The sequence below is a fragment of the Stegostoma tigrinum genome, chromosome 14 (genome assembly GCF_030684315.1).
Source record: "Stegostoma tigrinum isolate sSteTig4 chromosome 14, sSteTig4.hap1, whole genome shotgun sequence".
In the NCBI taxonomy this organism is placed as follows: Eukaryota; Metazoa; Chordata; class Chondrichthyes; order Orectolobiformes; family Stegostomatidae; genus Stegostoma; species Stegostoma tigrinum.
In genome coordinates this window covers 43566375-43588909 of record NC_081367.1, presented here as the reverse complement: position 1 = coordinate 43588909, position 22535 = coordinate 43566375, and the positions used below count along the sequence as shown (strand labels likewise).

The 22535-nt window shown below is 40.6% G+C and overlaps 1 protein-coding gene across 6 annotated transcripts in view; it reads right to left on the bottom strand.

Annotated features, from left to right (window-relative positions):
- LOC125457741 (lisH domain-containing protein ARMC9) overlaps positions 1 to 22535 on the bottom strand; it is a 117169-nt gene that overhangs the window by 46283 nt on the left and 48351 nt on the right. For 4 of the 6 annotated variants that reach the window (XM_059651109.1, XM_059651113.1, XM_059651108.1 and 1 more), the window contains 3 exons: positions 20378 to 20476; positions 15575 to 15598; positions 12682 to 12719 (listed from right to left, as the gene is read on the bottom strand). In XM_059651109.1, coding sequence (XP_059507092.1) covers positions 12682 to 12719; positions 15575 to 15598; positions 20378 to 20476 — 161 coding nt within the window. The remainder of the gene's footprint in view (positions 1 to 12681; positions 12720 to 15574; positions 15599 to 20377; positions 20477 to 22535) is intronic. The other 2 variants (XM_059651110.1, XM_059651112.1) reach the window with 1 other exon arrangement.

The window sequence follows — 22535 nt, the reverse complement described above, 5'->3', positions numbered from 1 at the left end:
AGTCAGTTCAGAATGATTACTCGAAACATGCAGCAGTACCTCTGCTGATGCAACCTGTTTGGGATCGTATATGTGAAGTTGATCAATCACACTCATGAAGATGCTGAGCCTCCAGCATACTGAGTGGAGAGGAAACTAGAAGTAAAATCTGCCTTCCAAGGCACATTGATATCCCAGTCTGCATCTTAAAGCACATGTGGATCTCAGGCCTTGCTTGGTAACCAGCAAGAAGTGGGAACTATTGACAATTAGCCTTAAGCATACCGCAATATTGCTAAAACCTCTGGATAACAACCAAACAAGACTAAACCACCAATGTGACGCCTTCAGTTTATACAGCATCTATCTGCCTCAGCAAGTCATCCTAACAGGAACAGAAATAATGAGCTTCAGCAAGCCCCATTTCAAGAAGTTTTTCCAATACAGGCAATGGAGATTTGGCTCTAGCCTTAAAAAACAGGAGACTGGGAGTGGGGCCTCTGAAGAATGTTGTTCCCAAGCCGGGGACCCAGAAACAGGCAGTTGTGGCTGAAGCTGTACATCTGTTGTGGTTTGGTATCAGTTAACCAGCCAGAACTGTGGGGAATAGATGTTGTTTTCAGTAGCTGCAGCAAATGCTTGTCTCATGTTAACAACCACATCCATAAGCACGCACTTTCACCAGGTGTGTTACATAACATGCACAAAGCTTAGTTATATGAAGATTAAACATTAACAATTATAGCACTTGTGATTATACTTAAGAATTCAACTAAGTCCATCTCATCCCACTTCTTGTTTCACAGAATAATAAATAAATCACAAGAGTAAGGATATGAAGGATTAAATTATGAGGATGCATTGCATAAGCTTGGTTTTTACTTATGATGTGGACGTGCCAGCATTGAACTGGGTTGGACAAGGTCAGAAATCACACAGCATCAGGTTACAGTCCAACAGGTTTATGTGAAAACACAAGCTTTTGGAGCTTAGCCCCTTTGTCAGGTGAAGTCACGCTCTGAAAGTTCATGATTTCAAATAAACCTGTTGGACCATAACCTGGTGTTGTGTGATTTCTGACCTGGTTTTCATTTACATATGGAAAATTGAGGAGTGATCTGTTGATTTAAAGATTCTATTGGCTATATATAGAGAAACTATTTTCTCTAATTGGGAAATTAGGATTGAGGGAACCCAGTTTTCAAGTCAGAGATTGACCACTTAGGAGAAAAATTAGAAAATTTTTCACACATCAGTCAGAAATCTGTCTGGATGTGAGGAAAGATGAAGCTTTTGAGATAGGGACAGATAGATTTTTCTTAGGTGTTATGATTCCATCTGATGTTACTTCTAGACAAGTCAGACCCCACAATGAAACGTGGCTTGACATATCATTTTGTTTTATTTTTGATTAATGATGTGATCTTGCACTAAGACATAGCATGTAATGCTGAAGATTCATTTGTAACAATAAAACAGAAATTTCTGCACAGAAGAAATTAAAATAGAATAAATCGAGCCATATATAACTTGAAAGATTTGAAACATGTATTAAGAGTAGAATTTCACCTGCCCCAACATTGTCATTTTACATTAGTTAAATACCAGAAAGAGTTACCAGAGATTGTGGATGATGAGCGGAAGATGTAAATTGCTTTATTCCAAAACTAGTCATCACCTCTACAAATATTTACAACATAAAATTTGAAACTTGATGTGATTGTACTGCTTGGTGTGGTAAATATCATAAAAAAATTTGAACAAACTTTTCCACAACTAATTTAGCAGTTAATTTTCCTCAAGGCATGGTTTCAGAAATGCTTGCAAAAACATGCATAACCATTAAAGGGGCTGATTCCCATTATTGTTTATAGCCAACTTATTAAGACCGGCTGAATGGTATTGAAATTAAAAGTGCAAGTTTAATTAATGGTTAGGCTTTCCCCAGTGCCTGACATGTAATGTACGTCAGGCAAAATCTGACCACGTTTTATGCATTCCTAATCAATAAAAATGATTCCTTTTTGTAGCTTGGATGTTCTGAATACTTCAGCGGGCTACTGTTGCAATTTCAATACAATATAGCACAGGAACAGATCCTTCAGCCTCGCAAGCCTGTGCCGATTCCTAGTCCTTACTTATTGCCCGTACACGGTTTCCATCCCTCTGTTCGCCTCCTGTTCATGTATCTATCAAGATGTGCCTTAAACATTGCTAATGTGCCTGCTTCCACCATCTCCACTGGCAGGGTATTCCAGATACCTAACGCCCTCTCTGTGTGAAAAAATTTTCCTGCACTTCTCCCCTAAACTTACCCTCTATCACATTGAATCTATGTACTCTTGGAGCTGACTTTTCCACCCTGGGAAAATACCTCTGGCTATTCACCCTGTCTATGCCTCTCATAATTTTATAGACCTCTATCAGATCACCCTCAGCCTCCATATTTCCAGTGAAAACAATCTGAGGTTGTCCAACTTCTTCTCATGAGTAAAACCCTCTAGATCCTGGTAAATCTTTTCGGCATCATCTCCAAAGCATCCACATCCTTCTGGTAGTGGTGAATATTCCAAATATTCCAAACGTGGCCTAAATAAAGTTTATACAGCTGTAACATAACAAATTGATATTCAATGGCCCAGCCAATGAAGGCAAGCATGTTGTATGCCTTCTTGGCCACTTCATCCACCTATGCTGCTACTTTCAGGAATCTGTAGAACTGAACATCCAGGTCCCTTTAAGCATCAATGCTCCTAAGGGTTTTCCTGTTTATTGTATAACTTGCACCTGAATTTGATCTTCCAAAATGCACCACCTTGCATTTATCAGGATTAAACTCTCTCTGCCATTTATCTGCCCAAATCTGCAATCTATCACCCACTGGATCCTTTGATAATCCTCCTCACTATCTGCATGTCAGCCAATTTTGGTATCATCATCAAAACTACAAATCAGACCAGCTACATTTTCCTCTAGATCACTTATATTTCAAACAACAAAGGTCCCAGCATTGATCTGAGCAGAACACTACTCGCTACTGAACTCCATTCAGAAAAGCATCTTTCCACTGCTTCTGTCTTCAATGACCAAGCATGGTCTGTATTCACGTAGCCAGCACACTCTGGATCCCAAGAGACTCTATCTTTTATAGCAGCCTGCCATGAGGTACCTTACCAAAATCCATGAAGACAACATCCACTACCCTTTCCTCATTAATTATTCTTATCACCTCCTCAAAAAACTCATTTAAGTTGGTGAGACATGACCTTCCCCATACAAACCCATGCTGCCTATCGCGAACAAGTCTATTTGCTTCCCAATGTGAATAAATCCTGTCTCTCAGTAACTTCTCCAACAGCTTCCCGACCACTAATGTCAAGTTCACTGGACTGTAATGACGTGGATATTCTTGGTTTCTCTTCTTAAACAAAGAAACAAAATTGGTCATTCTTCAGTCCTCTGGAACCTCGCCTGAGGCCAAAGAGGATACAAAGACATCTGTTTAGGCCCCAGTTATTTCTTCCCTTGTTTCCTGTAGAATCTTGCTATAGATCCCATCTGGCCCTGGGGACTTGTCAACCTTAACGCATTTCAAGACACCCCAACATTTCCTCCTTCATTGTGTTGACCTGCCCAAGAGTATACACACACTTCCAGAATCTCAATATCCCTCTCTTTGGTGAATACTGATGTAAAGTAAGTGATAAGGATTTCACCCATTTCCTCTGGCTCCATACATAACCTCCCTCTTTTATCGTTGAGTCGGCCTACTTTTTACTTAACTACCCTCTTGCTCCTAATGTATTTAGAAAATGCCTACCATTCCCCTTAACCCTGCTGGCCAAGGCAGGAAAGTGGCTCAATGGTTAGCACTACTGCTTCCCAGTGCCAGGAACCCAGGTTCAGTTCCACCCTGGGGCAACTGTCTTGTGTGGTGTTTGCACATTCTCTTTGTGTCTGCATGGGTTTGCTCCAGTTTCCTCCCACGGGCCAAAGATGTGCAGGCTACGTGGACTGGCCATGCAAAATTGCCCACTGTCTTCAGGAGTGTGTAGATTAGGTATGCTGGCCATGGGAAATGCAGGGTTACAGGGAAAGGGTCATGGGAGGGAGTGGGTGAGATACTCTTCGGACAGTCATGTGGACTTGTTGGGCCAAAGGGTCTGCTCCCACACTGTCAGAAGTCTATGATTTCATGGCCCCTTTTAGCCCTCCTAACTCACCATTTGTGCTCTTTCCTACTTTCACTATATTCTTCAAGGTCTTTGTATTTAGATGCCTAGACCTTAGGTATACTTTCTTTCCTTTTTGACCAAGCTAATAATGTCATCCAAAGCTCCTGAATCCTGCTATTCCCATTTTTCATTTTCACAGGAACATGCCTGTTCTGCACTCTAATCAACTAGTCTTTAAAATACTCCCACAAATCATGTGTGGATTTATCCTCAAACAGCTGCTTCCAATCCACATTCTCCAATTCTTGCAGATGTTACTGATGTAACTCATGAAGACTTCTTTGAAAGCACCTCCCAAGCCTGTGACTTTCACCACCTGGAAGGATAAAGGCAGTAAACAGAAGGGAACATCACCATCTGCGACTTCCCCTCCAAGCCATACAGCAAGCTGACCAACATCATCATTCATTTACTTTCACTGGATCAAAATCTCTGAACCTCCTTCCTAACAGCACTGTGGGTATACCTATGCCTCCAGGAATGCAGTAGCACAAGGCGGCAACTCATCACCACCTTCTCAAAGGCAATTAGTGACGGGCAATAAATGCTGACACAACCAGTATGAACGTGTAATAAAGAAAAATAATTTCCAATGATTTCTGATCAGTTTCCTTAATGATTTGCATACCAAACTGGGTTATATTGACACTGAATACTCAAACAAATGATGCATGCTATATATTTGAACAATTGGATTTCCAGTGTGATAGAGTTTTTGAGGCCACCTTGTAAAGTGCATGCTCTTTGCCCTTTGAGAGATCCATCAAGCTCCAAGATGGTCTGTCTCCCTGGATAATAGTATTGCAATACTGTGCAGGTGTCTTCTGACAATGCCTGTTTAAGTAATTCGACACAAGTTGATAGTTATCCTTGAGTATATATAAAAATCCTTCCTTAAGAGTTTTCTAGATGGTAATGGTTTATTCGCAATGTTTATTCTTCAGAATTCTGAATAATGAGGTATTTGCCCTGCTGTGTCAACTTGAATTATAGACTCATAGAGATGTACAGCACAGAAACACACCCTTCGGTCCAACTCATCATGCCAACCAGATATACTAAATTAATCTAGTCCCATGTACTAGCATTTGGCCCTATCCCTCTACACCCTTCGTATTCATGTACCCATCCAGATGCCTTTTTAATGTTGTAATTGTACCAGCCTCCACCACCTCCACTGGCAGCTCATTCCATCCATGCACCACCCACTGCGTGAAAAAGTTACCACTTAAGTCCCTTTTAAATCTCTCCCCTCTCACCTTAAACATGTGTCCTCTGGTTTTGGACTCCCCTACCCTGGGGAAAAGATCTTGGCTTTTCACCTTATGCATCCTCCTCATGAGTTTATAAACCTCTATAAGGTCATCCCTTAACCTCCGACACCAAGGGAAAATAGCCCCTGCCTATTCAGTCTCTCTCTATAGCTCAAACCCTCCAATCCTAGCAATGTCCTTGTAAATCTTTTCTGCACCCGCTCAAGTTTCACAACAATCTTTCCTATAGCAGGGAGACCAGAATTGCATGCAGTATTCCAAAACTCATCAAATATTCTGTATAGCTGCAACATGATCTCCCAAATCCTATACTCAATGCATTGACCAAAAAAGACAAGTGTACCAAATGCTTTCTTCACTACCCTGCCTACCTGCGACTCTACTTTCAAGGAACTATAAACTTGCACTCCAAGTCCCTTTGTTCGGCAACATTCCTCAGGACCTTACCATTAAGTGTATAAGTCCTGCCCTGATTTGCCGTATCAAAACGCATCACCTCACATTTATCTAAACTAAACACCATCTGCCACTGCTCAGCCTGTCTGCCAATTTGATCAAGTTCCCATTATGCTCTGAGGGAACCTTCTTCGGTGTTGACTACACTACCAGTTTTAGTGTCATCTGCAAACTTACTAACCATACCTCCTACATTCACGTCTAAATTATTCATATAAATGATAAAAGGCAACGGACCCAGCATGGATCCTTGCAGCATGCCCCTGGTGACAGGTCTCCAGTTCAAGAAACAATCCTCCATTACCATCCTCTGACTCCTACCCTTGAGCCAATTTTGCGTTCAAATGGCTAGCTCTCCCTGGATTCCATGTGCTCTAACCTTCGTAACCCATCTACCATGTGGACCCTTACTGAATACCTTACTGAAGTCTATATAGACAACATTCACTGCTCTGCATTCATCAATCTCCTCTGTCATTACTTTAAAAAAAAATTTCAATCATCAAGTGAGTAAGACACGATTTCCTATGCACAAAGCCACGTTGACTATCCCTAATCGGTTCTTATCTTTCCAAATATATGTAAATCCTGTCCCTCAGAAACCTCTCCAAACTCTGAACTCGGAAGTTCACTTTACATAAAGCTGACTGTCTGGTTCCACAGTTTAACAGAGTCTTTCTGATCCACGTGGGTCATAGGAATTGATGAGTCTGTGCAATCCCTCTTCATCAGGAACTCTCATGATCTTCATTGCTTGCTTATCCAGTTCTGCAACAAGTAAATCTGAAAAGCAAAGCTCTATCCTTCATTTACCACACCTAAATTTGGATAAGGCATCCGATTCACGATAGGGACTTGGTATCATCTTCTTGATCTTCCCTGTCTTTTATGAATACTGTCCACTTGTAGGGGAATTATTATTCTGTGGAGAGAGTACGTAGTGTAGCTCGTGTGTTTTTTTCTCGTTTCTTCCCTGTTCTGATTATATTTGTGAACTTGGTATGATTGCTGTTTCAGGTGCTTCTTCACTTAGCATGGAATGGTACCCGAGGACATCGCGACTGTTCTGTAGCTTTCACAGCTCAATTTAAAACCAACACATTGCTCGCATGAACCATCTATCTGACTGTGCTCATTGTTCAGCCAGCACAATTTGAATGTGACTTTGCCTCCTGGGATTTCAATGTGTTTTTAGATTTGATAACACTTCATTCCTTATCAAAAGATCTTCCTATGATCATGAAATTCACATTCATGCCTTCATGTCATATAAGTGAAACCAATGTTGATCATCATATTGTGCTTTTGTTTACTTAAACAAACTTTCCAATCTCATTCCAGGACTGGAGGACAGGCATTAGTTCTGTCTGCTTGAAGATTTATTATGAAGTTCAGCAACTACTCATACAGGAAAGCACAGCTCTTTCGGACTGCATCTGCAGGTCAGACTGACAACAGCTGCTAGTCACACGTTCTACACTCTGGCGAGTTGCTCATTAGTAATATCCCTCTTAAAATGATACAATATTCAGTGCCACATTTAGTAAGGAAGTGAATGAATTGGAGAGAATGCAGAAGAGACTCATAAGAATGGTTCCAGGAATTAGGAATTTTAGTTATGTAGATGCTTTGGAGAAGGTATGCCAATTTTCCTCAGAGAAGAGAAGGCTAAGTACAGACCTGATAAACGTATTCAAAATCATGAGGGATCTGGGCAAAGCTGATAGGGAACTATTGATCCCATTGGTGGAAGAATCAAGTTCTAGAGAGAGCACAAATTTAAGGAAATTGAACAAAAGGAGCAATGACAACACGAGGAACAACTTTTTCAGGCAGCAAGTGACTGGAATTTGAAATGCACAACCTGAGAGTATGGTAGGTTCAATTAAGACACACAAGAGGGAACCAGAAAAATATGCAGTATAACAGAAAGAAGATGGGAAAATGGCATAAAGTAAACTATTACATAAGAAAACGAGGACCTCGCCATCACTTTGGTCTTGACAACCTGAAAGTCTGCCTGAAAGCAGTGTCGTGGGATACATCCTTTCTGGAGGGTGGCAGGAGAAGGCCAGACTCCCAAGTAGATGTGCACTCATGTGGTGGGAACATGACTTTATAGAGTTGAGGGTGGACAACTGGAGCTGGTGCAGGAAAAAGTTGAATAGTCTGTTCTACCAAGGTGAGTGGAATGCCAGACAGGGAGGACAGGCCCGAGTTTCAAATACCACCAGAAATCCCAGCTGAAGAAGCTAAGGGATGTATGCTACTCCTGAATGTGGGAGAAATCTTGTCAAATGTACATAGTTAACCCCTCAGGAAAGCTCAGGACCACAATGCTGTTGAGAATTCATCAGTGCTGATATAGCACCTTTTCATGTCAATAATCCATGGGGACCGTCTATAGATGCCAGCAGTGTCCTAACTCAGTCTCATTTGTCCTTGCAGGAGAAAGGGTCTCTCAAAAATGCCCTGTAGAAAGATCCGGACACCAGTGGTTGACTACAAGCAAGTTGAAAAATGTGAGATGGGCATTCCTTGAGGGGAGGAAGAATGGAAAATAGAACTTATAGATTGGCAAGTAGATGCCTGTCTATCCGATGCACTAGGAAGCCACAGAGACTTTCATTTTAACGGTTCTAGTTCTCATGATCATTCTTTGTCACCCATAGCTTAAAACATTGAGTCAGGACAGGCCATTATATCTCTAACAAGCCCAGTACTGTCAGAGAAGTAAGAGAACGTCCACCTGCACAGATATAGCCACCTTGAGGGAACTCTGCAGGCATAAAGATTGACTAGAGCTGGTTGATGAGCATGTCTTGGGTGTGCAGGGAAAGGTGAGAGAGACAGGAATAACTGTGTGAAATGCCCTTCACACAACTTTAGATACACACCTGCTTAGCAGTAACTGCTATACTCTTGCATGTTTTATGAGTCCTTTGAGGTAGTGAGCAATCATCAACTGTGAATGAAAGAATTAATTCAACATGTGCGCATTAGCGTGGAAAAAAGGTTTGCCTACATGAAAAAGGGGTAAGTTCGTGCAGAACCAGATGATACAGTGCAATCTGGAGCGCAAACAAGAACTGCTTACTGACTTTTACAAAATGCATGCCACAATACATACAGCCTACAGTCGAGGTTATCAGTGCTGAGATGTTGAAAAGACACGTCAGTTATACCAAGGGCAGCCAATCACCACAGTGGATGATGGTTCCAGCTGTAACAGACACTGTCAAGATCATTGGGTCTCCTTGTCTCCTGTAACAGCGGGATTATCCGAGTAACAGGACTAACACCAGAGACTATCCCTACAACAAAACAAGTGCAGCAGCCTTTGGGCATGATGAAGACAATCACCATATGCATTTCAGCCACATCCAAAGACAAGAGATAATAGTGCTGTCTTCACTTCAACCAAGGCTACAGGATAGCACTTCACTGAATTAATTCAGTGAGGCCGGATCATTGTCCACTGTACTGAGTAGTTCCACTGAGGTTGCTTCATTTGTAACTGCAATTTTTATTTTTCTGAGCACCATATTGTTATAAACAAAGATGACGTTATTACTAACAAGTCAGACTGCAGACTGAAAACAGCCTTGGGAGGTCATGTTTGGTTTTTCTTCATCTTAGCTAAGTGGTGTCTCACTAAAACTAAAGCGTGCATACACTCTTACAGCACCTTCTCTACAAAGAACAATTTGCTATATCTTTTAGACAAAAATATCACCTTACACCACTTATGCTGACAACACAAACTCAATGCCTTTAAAGGTGCTCTCAACATGTACATTGTAACATTTTCAACTTCATACAGACAAACAATTGTCAATTTCTATGGTTGGAGAATTAAGCTTGTGAAACAATTCCGAAACCTTGTCCTGAAATTTTTCCAAGAAAATCAAAGGATTATGAACAAAGTTGTTATTTATGCAGACCACAATGTTGCGAACAACTGTATCAAAATGATGTAGAACCAATATAAGACTCAACGTCTCTTTTAATTCTTGAATGTTTTTGTTGACATGGTTAGATTTTCTAAAAATTACTAACAGGCTGTTGGATTCCCATCTCATCATCCTGCAGTAAAACAGTGCCTACACAAATGTTGTTTGCATCAACGGCCGTTTTGAATGCATTCTCACAACTAGTCATAGCTAAAACCAGAGTCGTTCTCAGTACAACTTTTAAGTTTGCAAAGGCTCTTTGAAACTTTTACATCCTTTCAAATTATCTGCCTTTTTGAACAAGTTGATTAAAAACATAACCATAGTGTTGAAACTTGAAACAAACATAAAAACATAAGAAATAAGAGCAGGAGTAGGCCATCTGGCCAACTGAGCCTGCTCCGTCATTCAATAAGATTACGGCTGATCTTTTTGTGGACATAGCTCTACTTACTTGCCCACTCACCATTCCCTTGTTTCCTTTACTGTTCAAAAACCTATCTTTGCCTTAAGAACATTTAACGAGGAAGACTCAACTGCTTCACTGGGCAGGGAATTACACAGATTCACAACCCTTTGGTTGAAGAAGTTCCTCCTCAACTCAATCCCTATTCTGCTCCCCCTTGTTTTGAGACTATGCCCCGTAGTTCTAGTTTCACCTGCCAGTGGAAACAACCTCCCTGCTTCTACCTTATCTATTCTCTCCATAATTTTATACGTTTCTGTAAGACACCACCACCCCCCCATTCTTCTAAATTCCAATAAGTGTTGACTCAATCTACTCAATCTCTCCTCATGAGCCAACCCTATCAATTCCGGAATCAAACTAGTGAACCTCCTCTGTATCCCTTCCAGTGCCGGTATGGGCTTTCTTAAGGAAGGAGACTAAAACTTTAGATAATACTCCAGGTATGGCCTAACCAGTACTCTAAACACCTGCAGCATAACCATCTTATTTTTAAACTCTATCCCTCTAGCAATTTGACTTCTTAATTGCCTGCTGCAAACAAACCTTTTGCGATTTATGCATAAGAGCACCAGGTCCCTCTGCAAAGCAGCATGCCGCAATTTTTCACCAGTTAAGTAATAGTCCATTCTGCTGTGATTCCTACCAAAATGGATGACCTTACATTTACTAACATTGTACTCCATCTGCCAGACCCTTGCCCACTCACTTACCTAAAACAACAAAATCCACTCATGCCAACATAACTCAAAAATTTAATGTTTCACCTAAAGCTTGGGAAAATCTAAAACAGCCCACACTTTCACCTCTCCGAGTGCTACATGACCTTGTTCCACAGTGTGGCCCTAACAGATTTAGACTTACAGTCACATGTACATAAAAACATAGTGAAAAGTGTTTTTTCACATGTTAGACACAAAATGTCGCCACGGTCCAGTGCCATCTTGAAACGCTGAATATCATGCAAGATTTTACTACAACAGATTTCAGCTTTCTTTCTTCTTGTTTCTCCACCCCCGGCTTGACATCGGCCGGAATCTCTGAAATAGGCTCTGCTCTGTCTGTAACTGCTGCCGCAATTGTGACTGCCATGTCAAGCTAGAACTATGGGCCTGGGGGTGCATGAGTTCTGTACCTCCTGTTTCCCACCCAATGCTCCTCCAGAAACTGCTGCCAGTCGTTGGGGTCCTTTGCCGATGCTTCTGGGAAGAAACCTGAGGCTGCCTGTGGCATGCTTAAATCACAGCACCAGAACACCCACACTTGGGGAGTGAGACCTAAAATCAGCAATCATTAATCCTTCTTGCCAGAATACTGCGCCAAAACCTGGCCTCTGCTTTAACCTTTATCTGCTGTCTGTGGATTTGATAGACAAATATTTAGCCACCTTTATCTTGGGAAATTCACTTTTAGCCAGATTTATCACCAAATGGCCTTTTGTAGCTGAATAAACAGTTCAATCAAGTGGTGTAAGTGTTCTTCCCGGGTTTGGCTACAAATAATCAAGTTACTGATTTAGCTGTAGTCCTTTAATAATTTGAGTGGTTAATCATTGGAATGTTGCTGTGCATTTTTCATTCCAAATACAAATTACTTTGCAATAATAACATCCATCTCGTGTGACAAAAGCCAATAATTCTTCCGCTTTGTCCAGGAGAATGTGCAAACTTCACACCAACAGTCGCCAAAGAGACCCTGCTAACTGCTGAGCCAACCAAAGAAGAGAACAGCTCTCAAGGAGAACATCGCCAACAGCTACAACAAGACATTGTGTGAAGCAAAGGAAAAAGAAAATATGTTTTGCAATCATAAGAAGAAAAAAAATCACTGAAAACAGAAGTGAAAGATAATAAATGAAGTCTTTGGACATGAGCAAACACTGCAAGCCAGAGTTGAACACACAGAACAAATGCTACAAATCACTGAAAATAAGGTTTTGGAGTAGAAAAATCAACTATGACGTTAAGCAACCTTTGTAAGGGAACAGGTAAATTTGTAACTTCAGTTTCAACAGTTATGTAAATGGTGTAACTGAGTCATTAATGTTTTACTGCTTCAGTAAATATAGTGCATTACAACTATGGAAGTACAGACACACCTAAGTTGTACGGACATGACAATAAATAGCAAAAACAGCACTTCATATCTGGAGATAGTAACAACTGCAGATGCTAGAGTCAGAGATAACACACAGTGGAGCTGGAGGAGCACAACAGGCCAGGCAACATCAGAGGACTGTACTTAAACAGCACCACTGGGATGCTTGAATAAAAGAAAAGATACAAACTTGAAACTTTCAAATCATTTATATCACTTACATAGCAGGAACAACGGATGCTCTCAGCATAGATGATGCCTGTTTTTAAAGAAATGTAAAGAAGATTGTTGAAATGAATTATTTTGAAATTAATGAACCATCAACACATGCAGCAGCTATGAATAAATTTGGAAGAAAACAATCAGCAGCTTTCCAATCGCAGCACCTTTGCAGATTAGAGTATTTTCTGCTTTTTATTAGTAGAGTGAAATGTCACTTGTACAGTTTACATGCACTGCAGATGATGACAAGCAAAGTAAGGCAGGGCTCCATGCTAAAATTACCTCAAACAATGAATGCAAGTCAACCAGGCAAATTAATGTTGCAGTTTGAAACTGTTTGTTAGAAAACAAATGCAATAAAATGTTAAAAGAAGATGTTCTTAAATTTAAGCTTGCTCAGAAGAACCAATAGACATATAAACAATGCACCAGAATAGTTTTCAAGTAATTCACAATTCCTTATTTATACGGGCTGACAGAGTGAAATTTAAGACCTAAACATTCTGGCCAGGATATTGAGGTCAATGGAAACAAAGTGCATTAGCACTTGTACTGGTTCAGACATTCTTACAGCCTCACCATTATTTCTAATGAAAATTCAGGCCACAGTATTTATTGATATTATAAATATTTACTAGACTTTCTGAACTGAAATCAACTATAAGAATTCATTTTCAATATCTTTTAGGTTTTATGAAAGCCATATAACTAGTATACTATGAAATAAGCTTTAGTGATCAGCATATGAAGTGAACATGAGGACATGGTGTATTTGCCAAAAAACATGTGTATTAACTACATAATAAAGTGTGAAGCTGGACGAACACAGCAGGCCAACCAGCATCTCAGGAGCACAAAAGCTGACGTTTCGGGCCTAGACCCTTCATCAGAGAGGGGGATGGGGAGAGTATTCAGGAATAAATAGGGAGAGAGGGGGAGGCGGACCGAAGATGGAGAGGAAAGAAGATAGGTGGAGAGGAGAGTATAGGTGGGGAGGGGATAGGTCAGTCCCGGGAAGACGGACAGGTCAAGGAGGCGGGATGAGGTAGTAGGTCGGGAACAGAGGTGCGGTTTGAAGTGGGAGGAAGGGATGGGCGAGAGGAAGAACAGGTTAGGGAAGCGGAGACAGGTTGGGCTGGTTTTGGGATGCAGTGGGGGGAGGGGACGAGCTGGGCTGGGGGAGAGACTACTCTCTTCCGTGACTCCCTTGTCCACTCCACACTCCCCTCCAACCCCACCACACCCAGCACCTTCCCCTGCAACCGCAGAAAGTGCTACACGTGCCCCCACACCTCCTCCCTCACCCCCATCCCAGGCCCCAAGATTATCTTCCATATTAAGCAGATGTTCACCTGCACATCTGCCAAAGTGGTATACTGTATCCATTGTACCAAGTGTGGCTTCCTCTACATTGGGGAACCCAAGCAGAGGCTTGGAGACCACTTTTCAGAACACCTCCGCTCAGTTCGCAATAAACAACTGCACCTCCCAGTCGCGAACCATTTTAACTCCCCCTCCCATTCCTCAGATGACATGTCATCATGGGCCTCCTGCAGTGCCACAATGATGCCACCCGAAGGTTGCAAGAATAGCAACTTATATTCCACTTGGGAACCCTGCAGACCAACGGTATCAATGTGGACTTCACAAGCTTCAAAATCTCCCCTTCCCCCACTGCATCCCAAAACCAGCCCAGTTCTTCCCCCCCCCGCCACGGCATCACAAAACCTGCCCAGCTCGTCCCCTCCCCCCACTGCATCCCAAAACCAGCCCAGCCTGCCTCCGCTTCCCTAACCTGTTCTTCCTCTCACCCATCCCTTCCTCCCAACTCAAGCCGCACCTCCATTCCATTCCCTACTACCTCATCCCACCTCCTTGTCCTGTCCGTCTTCCCTGGACTGACCTATCCCCTCCCTATCTATCTTCTTTTCTCTCCATCTTCGGTCCGCCTCCCCCTCTCTCCCTATTTATTCCTGAACCCTCTCCCCATCCCCCTCTCTGATGAAGGGTCTAGGCCTGAAACGTCAGCTTTTGTGGTCCTGAGATGCTGCTTGGCCTGCTGTGTTCATCCAGCTTCACACTTTGTTATCTTGGATTCTCCAGCATCTGCAGTTCCCATTATCACTGTATTACCCACATGCCAGCTTTGTTGGTATATCAAACGTTTTTTCCTGGAATCAATTTTGGTTTCAAGTTCCTTATTTGCTTTCCACCTCACTGCAAACTTCTGTGTGTCAGGGAGCCAATCAGCAGCATTGCTGAACAGATAAAGTAACACTGCTTGGCACTAACCAAGATCACAAACCACCGTTAAGGGGGTTTCCAAACGATGAGATATTCCAATTATTAAAATGAAATAAGCTATTCTGTTCATAAATTTTAATCAGAAAATTAGCAGTCTGAAAACTGCTCAAGAGCCATTGTGTCTTCAAAATGATTCCAATGCTAGCATGCTATTTTTTGTTGTGATAAAAATAATGAAACACTATAATAATCTTACAATTCCTTTTACATTGTTGCCATTTAACTAAGGTAGCAGAGGTAGGAAACTGATTTTCATTTTATTGGTTAGCTCTTTGAAGGGCTCATTATATGTTCATTATAGAATGTAATCCTTAGCACACAGGGATTCTTGCACAGCTACCTTCAGCAAAATTTTACAGTTGGTTACATCACCATTTCAGTTGGTGAACACAACTGATTAATATTACCACATTCTACAGGTACCATCAACAACTATTTCAATATACTTTAAAACAGTTATGTAATTATTTCCAACTCAGAAATTAATATGTCATTAGGATGAAGGAAAAATGGAACATTGATGAAATAAAGGAAAATATAAGACAAGAATAGGCATTCTGAAGCCGAGAAAGAATATTAGAAACTCACAGATCCATCACTGTTACAAGGACTCTGAAAGTAAACATCCATTTTTGAACAGATAACCAGATAACAAAATAGAAAAAATTCACATAAGTTAGAATACTTGCAAAAAAAACCCCAAAATTTTATTAGTGTAAAGCAAATAAAACATTTAGATCTTAGCCTTTTGCCTCCTTCAGACAAAATGATTTATTCAAAGTGCAAAGCAATATGGTAAAAGTAGCCTGCTGAAGGCAAAAGGCTCAACTCTAAAAGCAAACAAACAATAATACTGTTATGTGTATAGTTTCAAATGAACTTCCCTTAAAAATTACCTTAAGTTACAATTTGCATGTAAAAAATAGAAAATCATTCACATTTTATTTGTCATTATGATAGTATTAGAAAGAAAATAAATGACTTGAAAGGAAGTTCTCAGTGAAAGGAAATAAATAATCATTACACAGATGGAATATTTAGATTTAATGCTAAAAATGTTTATTAACAAGCATTGTGTTGTTGCAACTTGAAGGGTGGAGAGTGAAATTTTGAAAACAGTGAGTGGTGGTAAAGCTGAATGGAAGACTGGGGTCATGGCTTGATTTGAGCAATTAGAACAATCAACAGAAACGGCTGCATGATCCATCAGAAGGAACACAGTCCTCTTGAATGAAAAGCATGACTTATACTCATAGAATTCCTACAGTGCGGAAACAGGCCTTTGGCCCACAAGTCCACACCGACCTTCAGAACATCCCACTCAGACTCATCCACATAAACTACACATCCTGAACACTACAGGCAATTTAGCATGGCCAATCCACTAGCCTGCACAGCTTTGGTCTGTGGGAGGAAACCGGAGCACCCGGAGGAAACCCATGCAAACACAGGAAGAATGTGCTAACTCATCACAGACAGTTGGAATCGAACCCAAGTCCCTGCTGCTGAGATGCAGCAGGGCTAACCACTGAGCCACCGTGCCGCCTCTAGAAATTATATAGGAGCAAAAGACATAGGTGTAAGAGTAGGCCATTTGGCCCCTCAAGCCTACCTGCCATTCAATGAAATCATGGTTGATTTGCCAGAGGCCTCAATCATCTTTGATGTCAGCTCAGATGAGTCACTGAGTCCCAGATATTTCAAAAAGTTATCTCAAACTTAAGTACTTTCAGTGATTTATATAAATGTCTCCACAATTATTTTCAACAGAGAATTCCAGGCATTCACTATTTATGGGAGAGGAAATTCCTTTGTATCTCATTGTAAAATGAGTGTACTCTGTAACTAAGTTCAAGATCACCCCACTAGTGGAAACACCTTTTTATTTTTTTCTTCTTTATTCAATCATGGGATGAGGGTGTTGTTGGCTAGGCAGCATTTATTACCCATTCCTATTTGCCCAGAAGGCAGTTAAAAGTCAACCACATTGCTGTGGGTGTGGAGTTACATGTAGGCCAGGCCAAGTAAGGATGGCATTTCTTTCAGTAAAGGACATTAGTGAACCAGATGGGTTTTTCCAATTATCAACAATGGATTCAAGGTTCCTTAATTCTTAATTCCAGATATTAATTGAATTCCAATTGCACCATCTTCCATGGCAGGATTCAAACCCAGGTCCCCAGAACACTATCTGGGTCTGTGGATTAACAGTCCAGTGACAATGTCACTAGGCCATCACCTCCCTGGCATTAATGAGCATAGAGAATTGTCCCTGAGATACCTGCACGTTGAAAAAAAAAGGCAATGCATTCTGCTTCTGAGTTTTAAAATTTAAACATGTGCTTAAAGTTGATCCCCGAATAAATAATTTCTGTAAGACACAAACATTCACATCAAAATACATAATACGATTACAAGCTTATTCATATCTTGGTCTTTCTACTCACTTTTTTATTGAGATATATACCCACCCAGTTAACTAATACCTTGCAAATCGAGAAATCCTGAAACTACCTTATCTAACTAAAGATTGCTATTCAAGATTATTTACCCAAAGCAAGAATTGTTTGTGGAAATGCATAAAGTGCATTGTGTCAGGGAAGAAGTAGCAATGGAACTTGCTTTTCTTTGATAAAGTTAATCTATTTTGATAATGAACTTTATCAAAAGAAAAGCAAGCTCCATTGCTACGTCTTTCCTGACACAATGCTCTTTATGTATGTCAATGGCTATTCCCATAAGTAAGCCTTCACTTTCACTTAGTGAGAATGGACCCTTACATGCTCAAAATTTGGTAAGGCAGTATGTCTGCAAAGTTGAAGTAAAGCCTTCATCAGCACGCTTAATTTAATGGATAAGACACAGGCTCCAGGAGTTCTGAACTTTTATATCCTGAGTAATGAAGCAATGCTTAAGACACAAATAAAATGAAAAAAACTGCCTTAATGAAAGCAGCTTCCATCTTTCTGTTTATATAGCACACCACCAAATATGTCTTCTAGAAGTAGGTCATCTGAAACAAGTGGTTTGTCCAAGATTTTTGACACGCTCTTGCAGGGGTTGAAGGGTGGGTGCGGAAGCCAATTTAATTTTTCTCTCATTTGGAGGACTGCTGAGCAAATTTCAGAAACATAGGATTTGCCTCGGAGCTTGCAAACGTGTGGGTGAGGAGGAGGAGGAGGAGGAGAAAGGTGGGTGCATCCAGCACAGTCCAACACAATCAACTATCCAGTCACTCACTCACTCACCCACCAACCTCCCCCAGTTTCTCTCACTCACCTATTCATCCAAAACTCCTAGCAATTCACTCCCCCACCCTTTCCACTCACTAACCCCTCCAGTCTCTAACACCTATCCACCTTCCCCAATCACTCATCTAAGCTCCCACCCTCAAAAGCAATCATCTTCCCCACTCACTCAACCAGTAGGTGGTTTCTCTCTGGTGTTCCGGTTTCCTCACACATTCCAAAGATGCGCAGGTTAGGTGGATTGGCTATGCTAAATTGCCCTGAAGTTTCCAGGGATGTGTATGCTAGATGGGTTAGCCTTAGTTAATGTAGGGTTATTGGGAGAGCATGGGGATGTGGGTTTGGGTGGGATTCTTTTCACATGGCTGGTATAGACTCATTGGATTGAACGGCCAACCTGGATCTTACAAGATGAACCAGTCAGGATGGTCAGGGGTGTTTCAATGTTAAAAGGTGTTGGGGAAGATAAAAGGAAAAGAAAAGTTCATTAATGGCCCATCTATCACTCCTTTCCCCTGCAACCAATTAAAATGTCAATTGAGGGCACTCTCAAGGGTCTTCCTTAACTGGCAGGTCGTAGACAACATCAGAAAGCAGTTAAGAATCAACGATATGTGGACGAGATCAAACAAGGAAATTAGAAAACCAGTTACATTTTTATGGCCAACAACTCCTCAATCATTTTGACTGGCACCAGCTTTGGATTATAGGGATATAAAATGTATTTATAAATTGTAAATTTATGAATTAATCAACTTCTCATTGTGGAATGTAACCATATTCTATATTTATTTGTCCTAGTCTCTGGAATACAAATGCAGTAACGTAACCACCGTACATCTGAACTCCAAAGGTATTATATGCTTATCATGATAAATAGATTGTAGTAAATTTACTTTAAAACAGCATGAAAGATGATCTGTAAGGTCACAGAGGTCACAAAAATTAGTGGTGCGGTAAACGGCGAGCAGCAAAGCTTTAGTCTCCAGGATGACAAACACAGGCTTGTCAGATGGGCTGCACAACTGCAAATGGAATTTAATGCTGACAAGTGTAAGGTGACACATTTGGAGAACTAACAAGGGAGTACATTTTAAGTGGCAAGGCACTACCAAGTACAGAGAATCAGAGGGACTTTAGTGTCTATGTCCATAGATCTTTGAAGGCAGCAGGACATGTAGATAAATTAGATAAGAAAGCATATGGATACTTGCCATCATTAGTGAAGGCATTGAATACAAGATCAAGGAGGTTATGATGGCAATGTAGATAATATTATTTAAGTAACAGCTGGGGGAGTGTGCGCAGTTCTGATTGCCACACTATAGAAAGGATGTGATTTCAACAGACAGAGTGTAGAAGAGATTCACCAGGATGGTGACTGGCTGGAGTGAATTAGTTATGAAGAGGAACTAGATTGGCTGTAGTTGGCATCCTCAGAGCAGAGAAGAATGAGGGAGAATCTAATTGAGGCACACAAAAATCCAAGACGCACAGGCAGAATAGATGGCCATTTGATGACCAGCGGACACACGATGGGCCGAGGACCTTTTTCTATGCTGTGAATACTCAAAGCCTTTCTGTGAGAGACTTGTAGACATAACCAGCTTACATTTCACTGCAGCACCGAGGGAATTTTGCACAGCTGAAAGGACCACTTTTAATCTTTCTCCGATGGATGAACAAAATCCCACAGCACTATCTGAAGAGCAGCAGAAGATTGCTCCCAGTAACCAGTGTTCACCTCTCAAAGAGGAAAAATATTAACAGCCTATATCATAGTTTAACTCAAAAGACCTTTGTGGGATCTCTATGTGCAAATGGCTCAAAATGTTTCCCAACAATTAAACAATGGCAACTTCAAAATAACTGCCACATACAATCTATTGCGAATCAATGAGTGATCTTCTTCAAATTTCATCTGGGTATTTGCTGAAATTTAATTCAAAAATCTGTCAATTTGTGATTTGTCAGCACACGGGTTTTTGCAGCACTGTTAATTGCTCACAGGACGCCATGGAAGGGTGGGGGTGCGCAGGGAGTGAAGACCTATTACTTCAAGACTAGAATGATAATTATATAAACAGCTTACAATTAATACAAATCTCAGATTTAATTCACAAATTCAATGGCTTGTACTTACAGTTCCTGGTCTTGTGAAGTCAATGCTTTGGGCCACGCTTTGTTTCATTTGGTTGCTAAACAGTCGCACACAGACACTCTGAAGATATTCTGGTGTAATCTAGTAAATTGAAAAAAGATCATTCAGTGATAGTTAAATAGCACATTTTTGTTTTATAGCTGTGGCCATCTTTTTCAGGTCTTTTCTGGGATCACAATGTCCCAGTCATGCAAGCAGGTCTGCCCTGTTCTCTGATGAAGGGTCTAGGCACGAAACGTCAGCTTTTGTGGTCCTGAGATGCTGCTTGGCCTGCTGTGCTCATCCAGCTCCACACTTTGTTATCTTGGATCCTCCAGCATCTGCAGTTCCCATTATCTCTGCCCTGTTCTTAGGTCTTTCTAATAAATTGCTTAAAGTTTTGCAACAGTAACAGTTTTCCGACATCAGCTAAGGGTAATTCATCATTAATATTTTTCATGTTGACTTACAGAGAATAATTTATCCTCTACTGATCTATACGAAATGGGAATCTATCTTCTGATAAATTAAAGAGGTATCCTCAAATAAAGCTTATTGAGAAATTGTATGAAAAACATTTGACAGCTTATTGGATAAGTGAAGCATTCCAAAAATATCCAATTTGTTTTGGGAATTAGTATATCATGTCCTCACAGTATATAACAAATTGAAGAAATGATTTTGCCCATTACTGTAATATGGTTTACATACTTTAATCACAGCAAACCTTTAGCAAAAGAATGAAAACTGCTGAGGCACTCTAGTCCTGTTCTCCCAAGGGAGGAACTTGGATCAGAAACAACTGTTCTAAGTTTAAATAATGATAATTACAAAGAAACAAGGGCAGAGCTGGCTGGAATGGACTGGGAAAGTATTGTTGAGAAACAATGGCAGATGTTTAAAAAACAGTTCATGGCTCACAGCAAATACATATTCCAGTGTGTGATGAAGATTTCAGAAAGGGATAGCCCAAACATGGTTAATGAGAGAAGTTAATTGCCAAATTAAAAGAAAAAACATACAACATGGTAAAGATTAGCAGGAAGCCAGTTGATTGGGAAAGTTTCAACAACCAACAAACTATGACAAAAAAAAGTGAGGAAATAAACCAAGTGTAAAGTTTCAAGTAAGAGGGAGAGGTACATCAAGAACTTATTTAAATATATAAAAAGAGAATGAAAAAGGGAAATAATAGTGTGAAACCAGAAAATGGCAGAGAAGTTGAATAAATACTGTGCATCAATCTTCACTGCAGAAAACATTAACAGCAAACCAAAACTGCTAAATATTCAAAGGAATTTAGGTAATAAATACAACAACTATCACTACAGAATAAAAACCAATAAAACTATTGGGGGCTAAAGCCTGATAGATCTCCTAGGCCTGATGGGTCGCATCCTAGGATATAAAAGGAAGTAGTTACAGAGATAGCAGATATACTGGTAGTAATCTTCCAGGAATCCACAGATTCTAGAAATGTAGCAGATGATTGGAAAACTGCCAATATATAATTTTAAAAATGAAGACAAAAAAAAGCTACAGAACAGTTATCTTAACATCTATTATTGGAGAAATGTTAAAGAATCTATTACCAAAGAATAAAATAGCTGATCATTTCAAAATACATAATGTGATCAAGCAGAGTTAGTCTGGCTTTAAGGGGAAATCATGTCTGATAAATTCACTTGGATGCTTTGAAGAAGTAACAAACAGGTTCAATGAAGGAGAAGAAGTGGATGTAATATATTTGGATTTTCTCAATGCATTTGACGCTGTATAACTCAGTAGGTACTTAATAAAATAAGAGTTCATGGTGTTGGAGGTGATATATCAGCAAAGAGGATGTGCTAAATAATAGAAAGCAGAGAGTTGCGATAAGGGGGGCATTTTCAACAGGCAACCTGTACCAAGTGGTGTGCCACAGGGCTGGGGCCACAATTATTTACAATATACATTAATGACTTGGACGAGGAAAGTGAATGTACGATAACCAAATTTGCAGATGACACAAATGGAGATGGGGAAGGCAAGTGCTGGGGATGACACAAGGGCATAGACAGGTTACACAGCTGGGCACAAACTCGGCAGATGGGAAAATTTGAGGTTATGCACTTTGGCAGGAAGAATAGAGAAGCTGAATATTATTTAAATGGAGAAACAT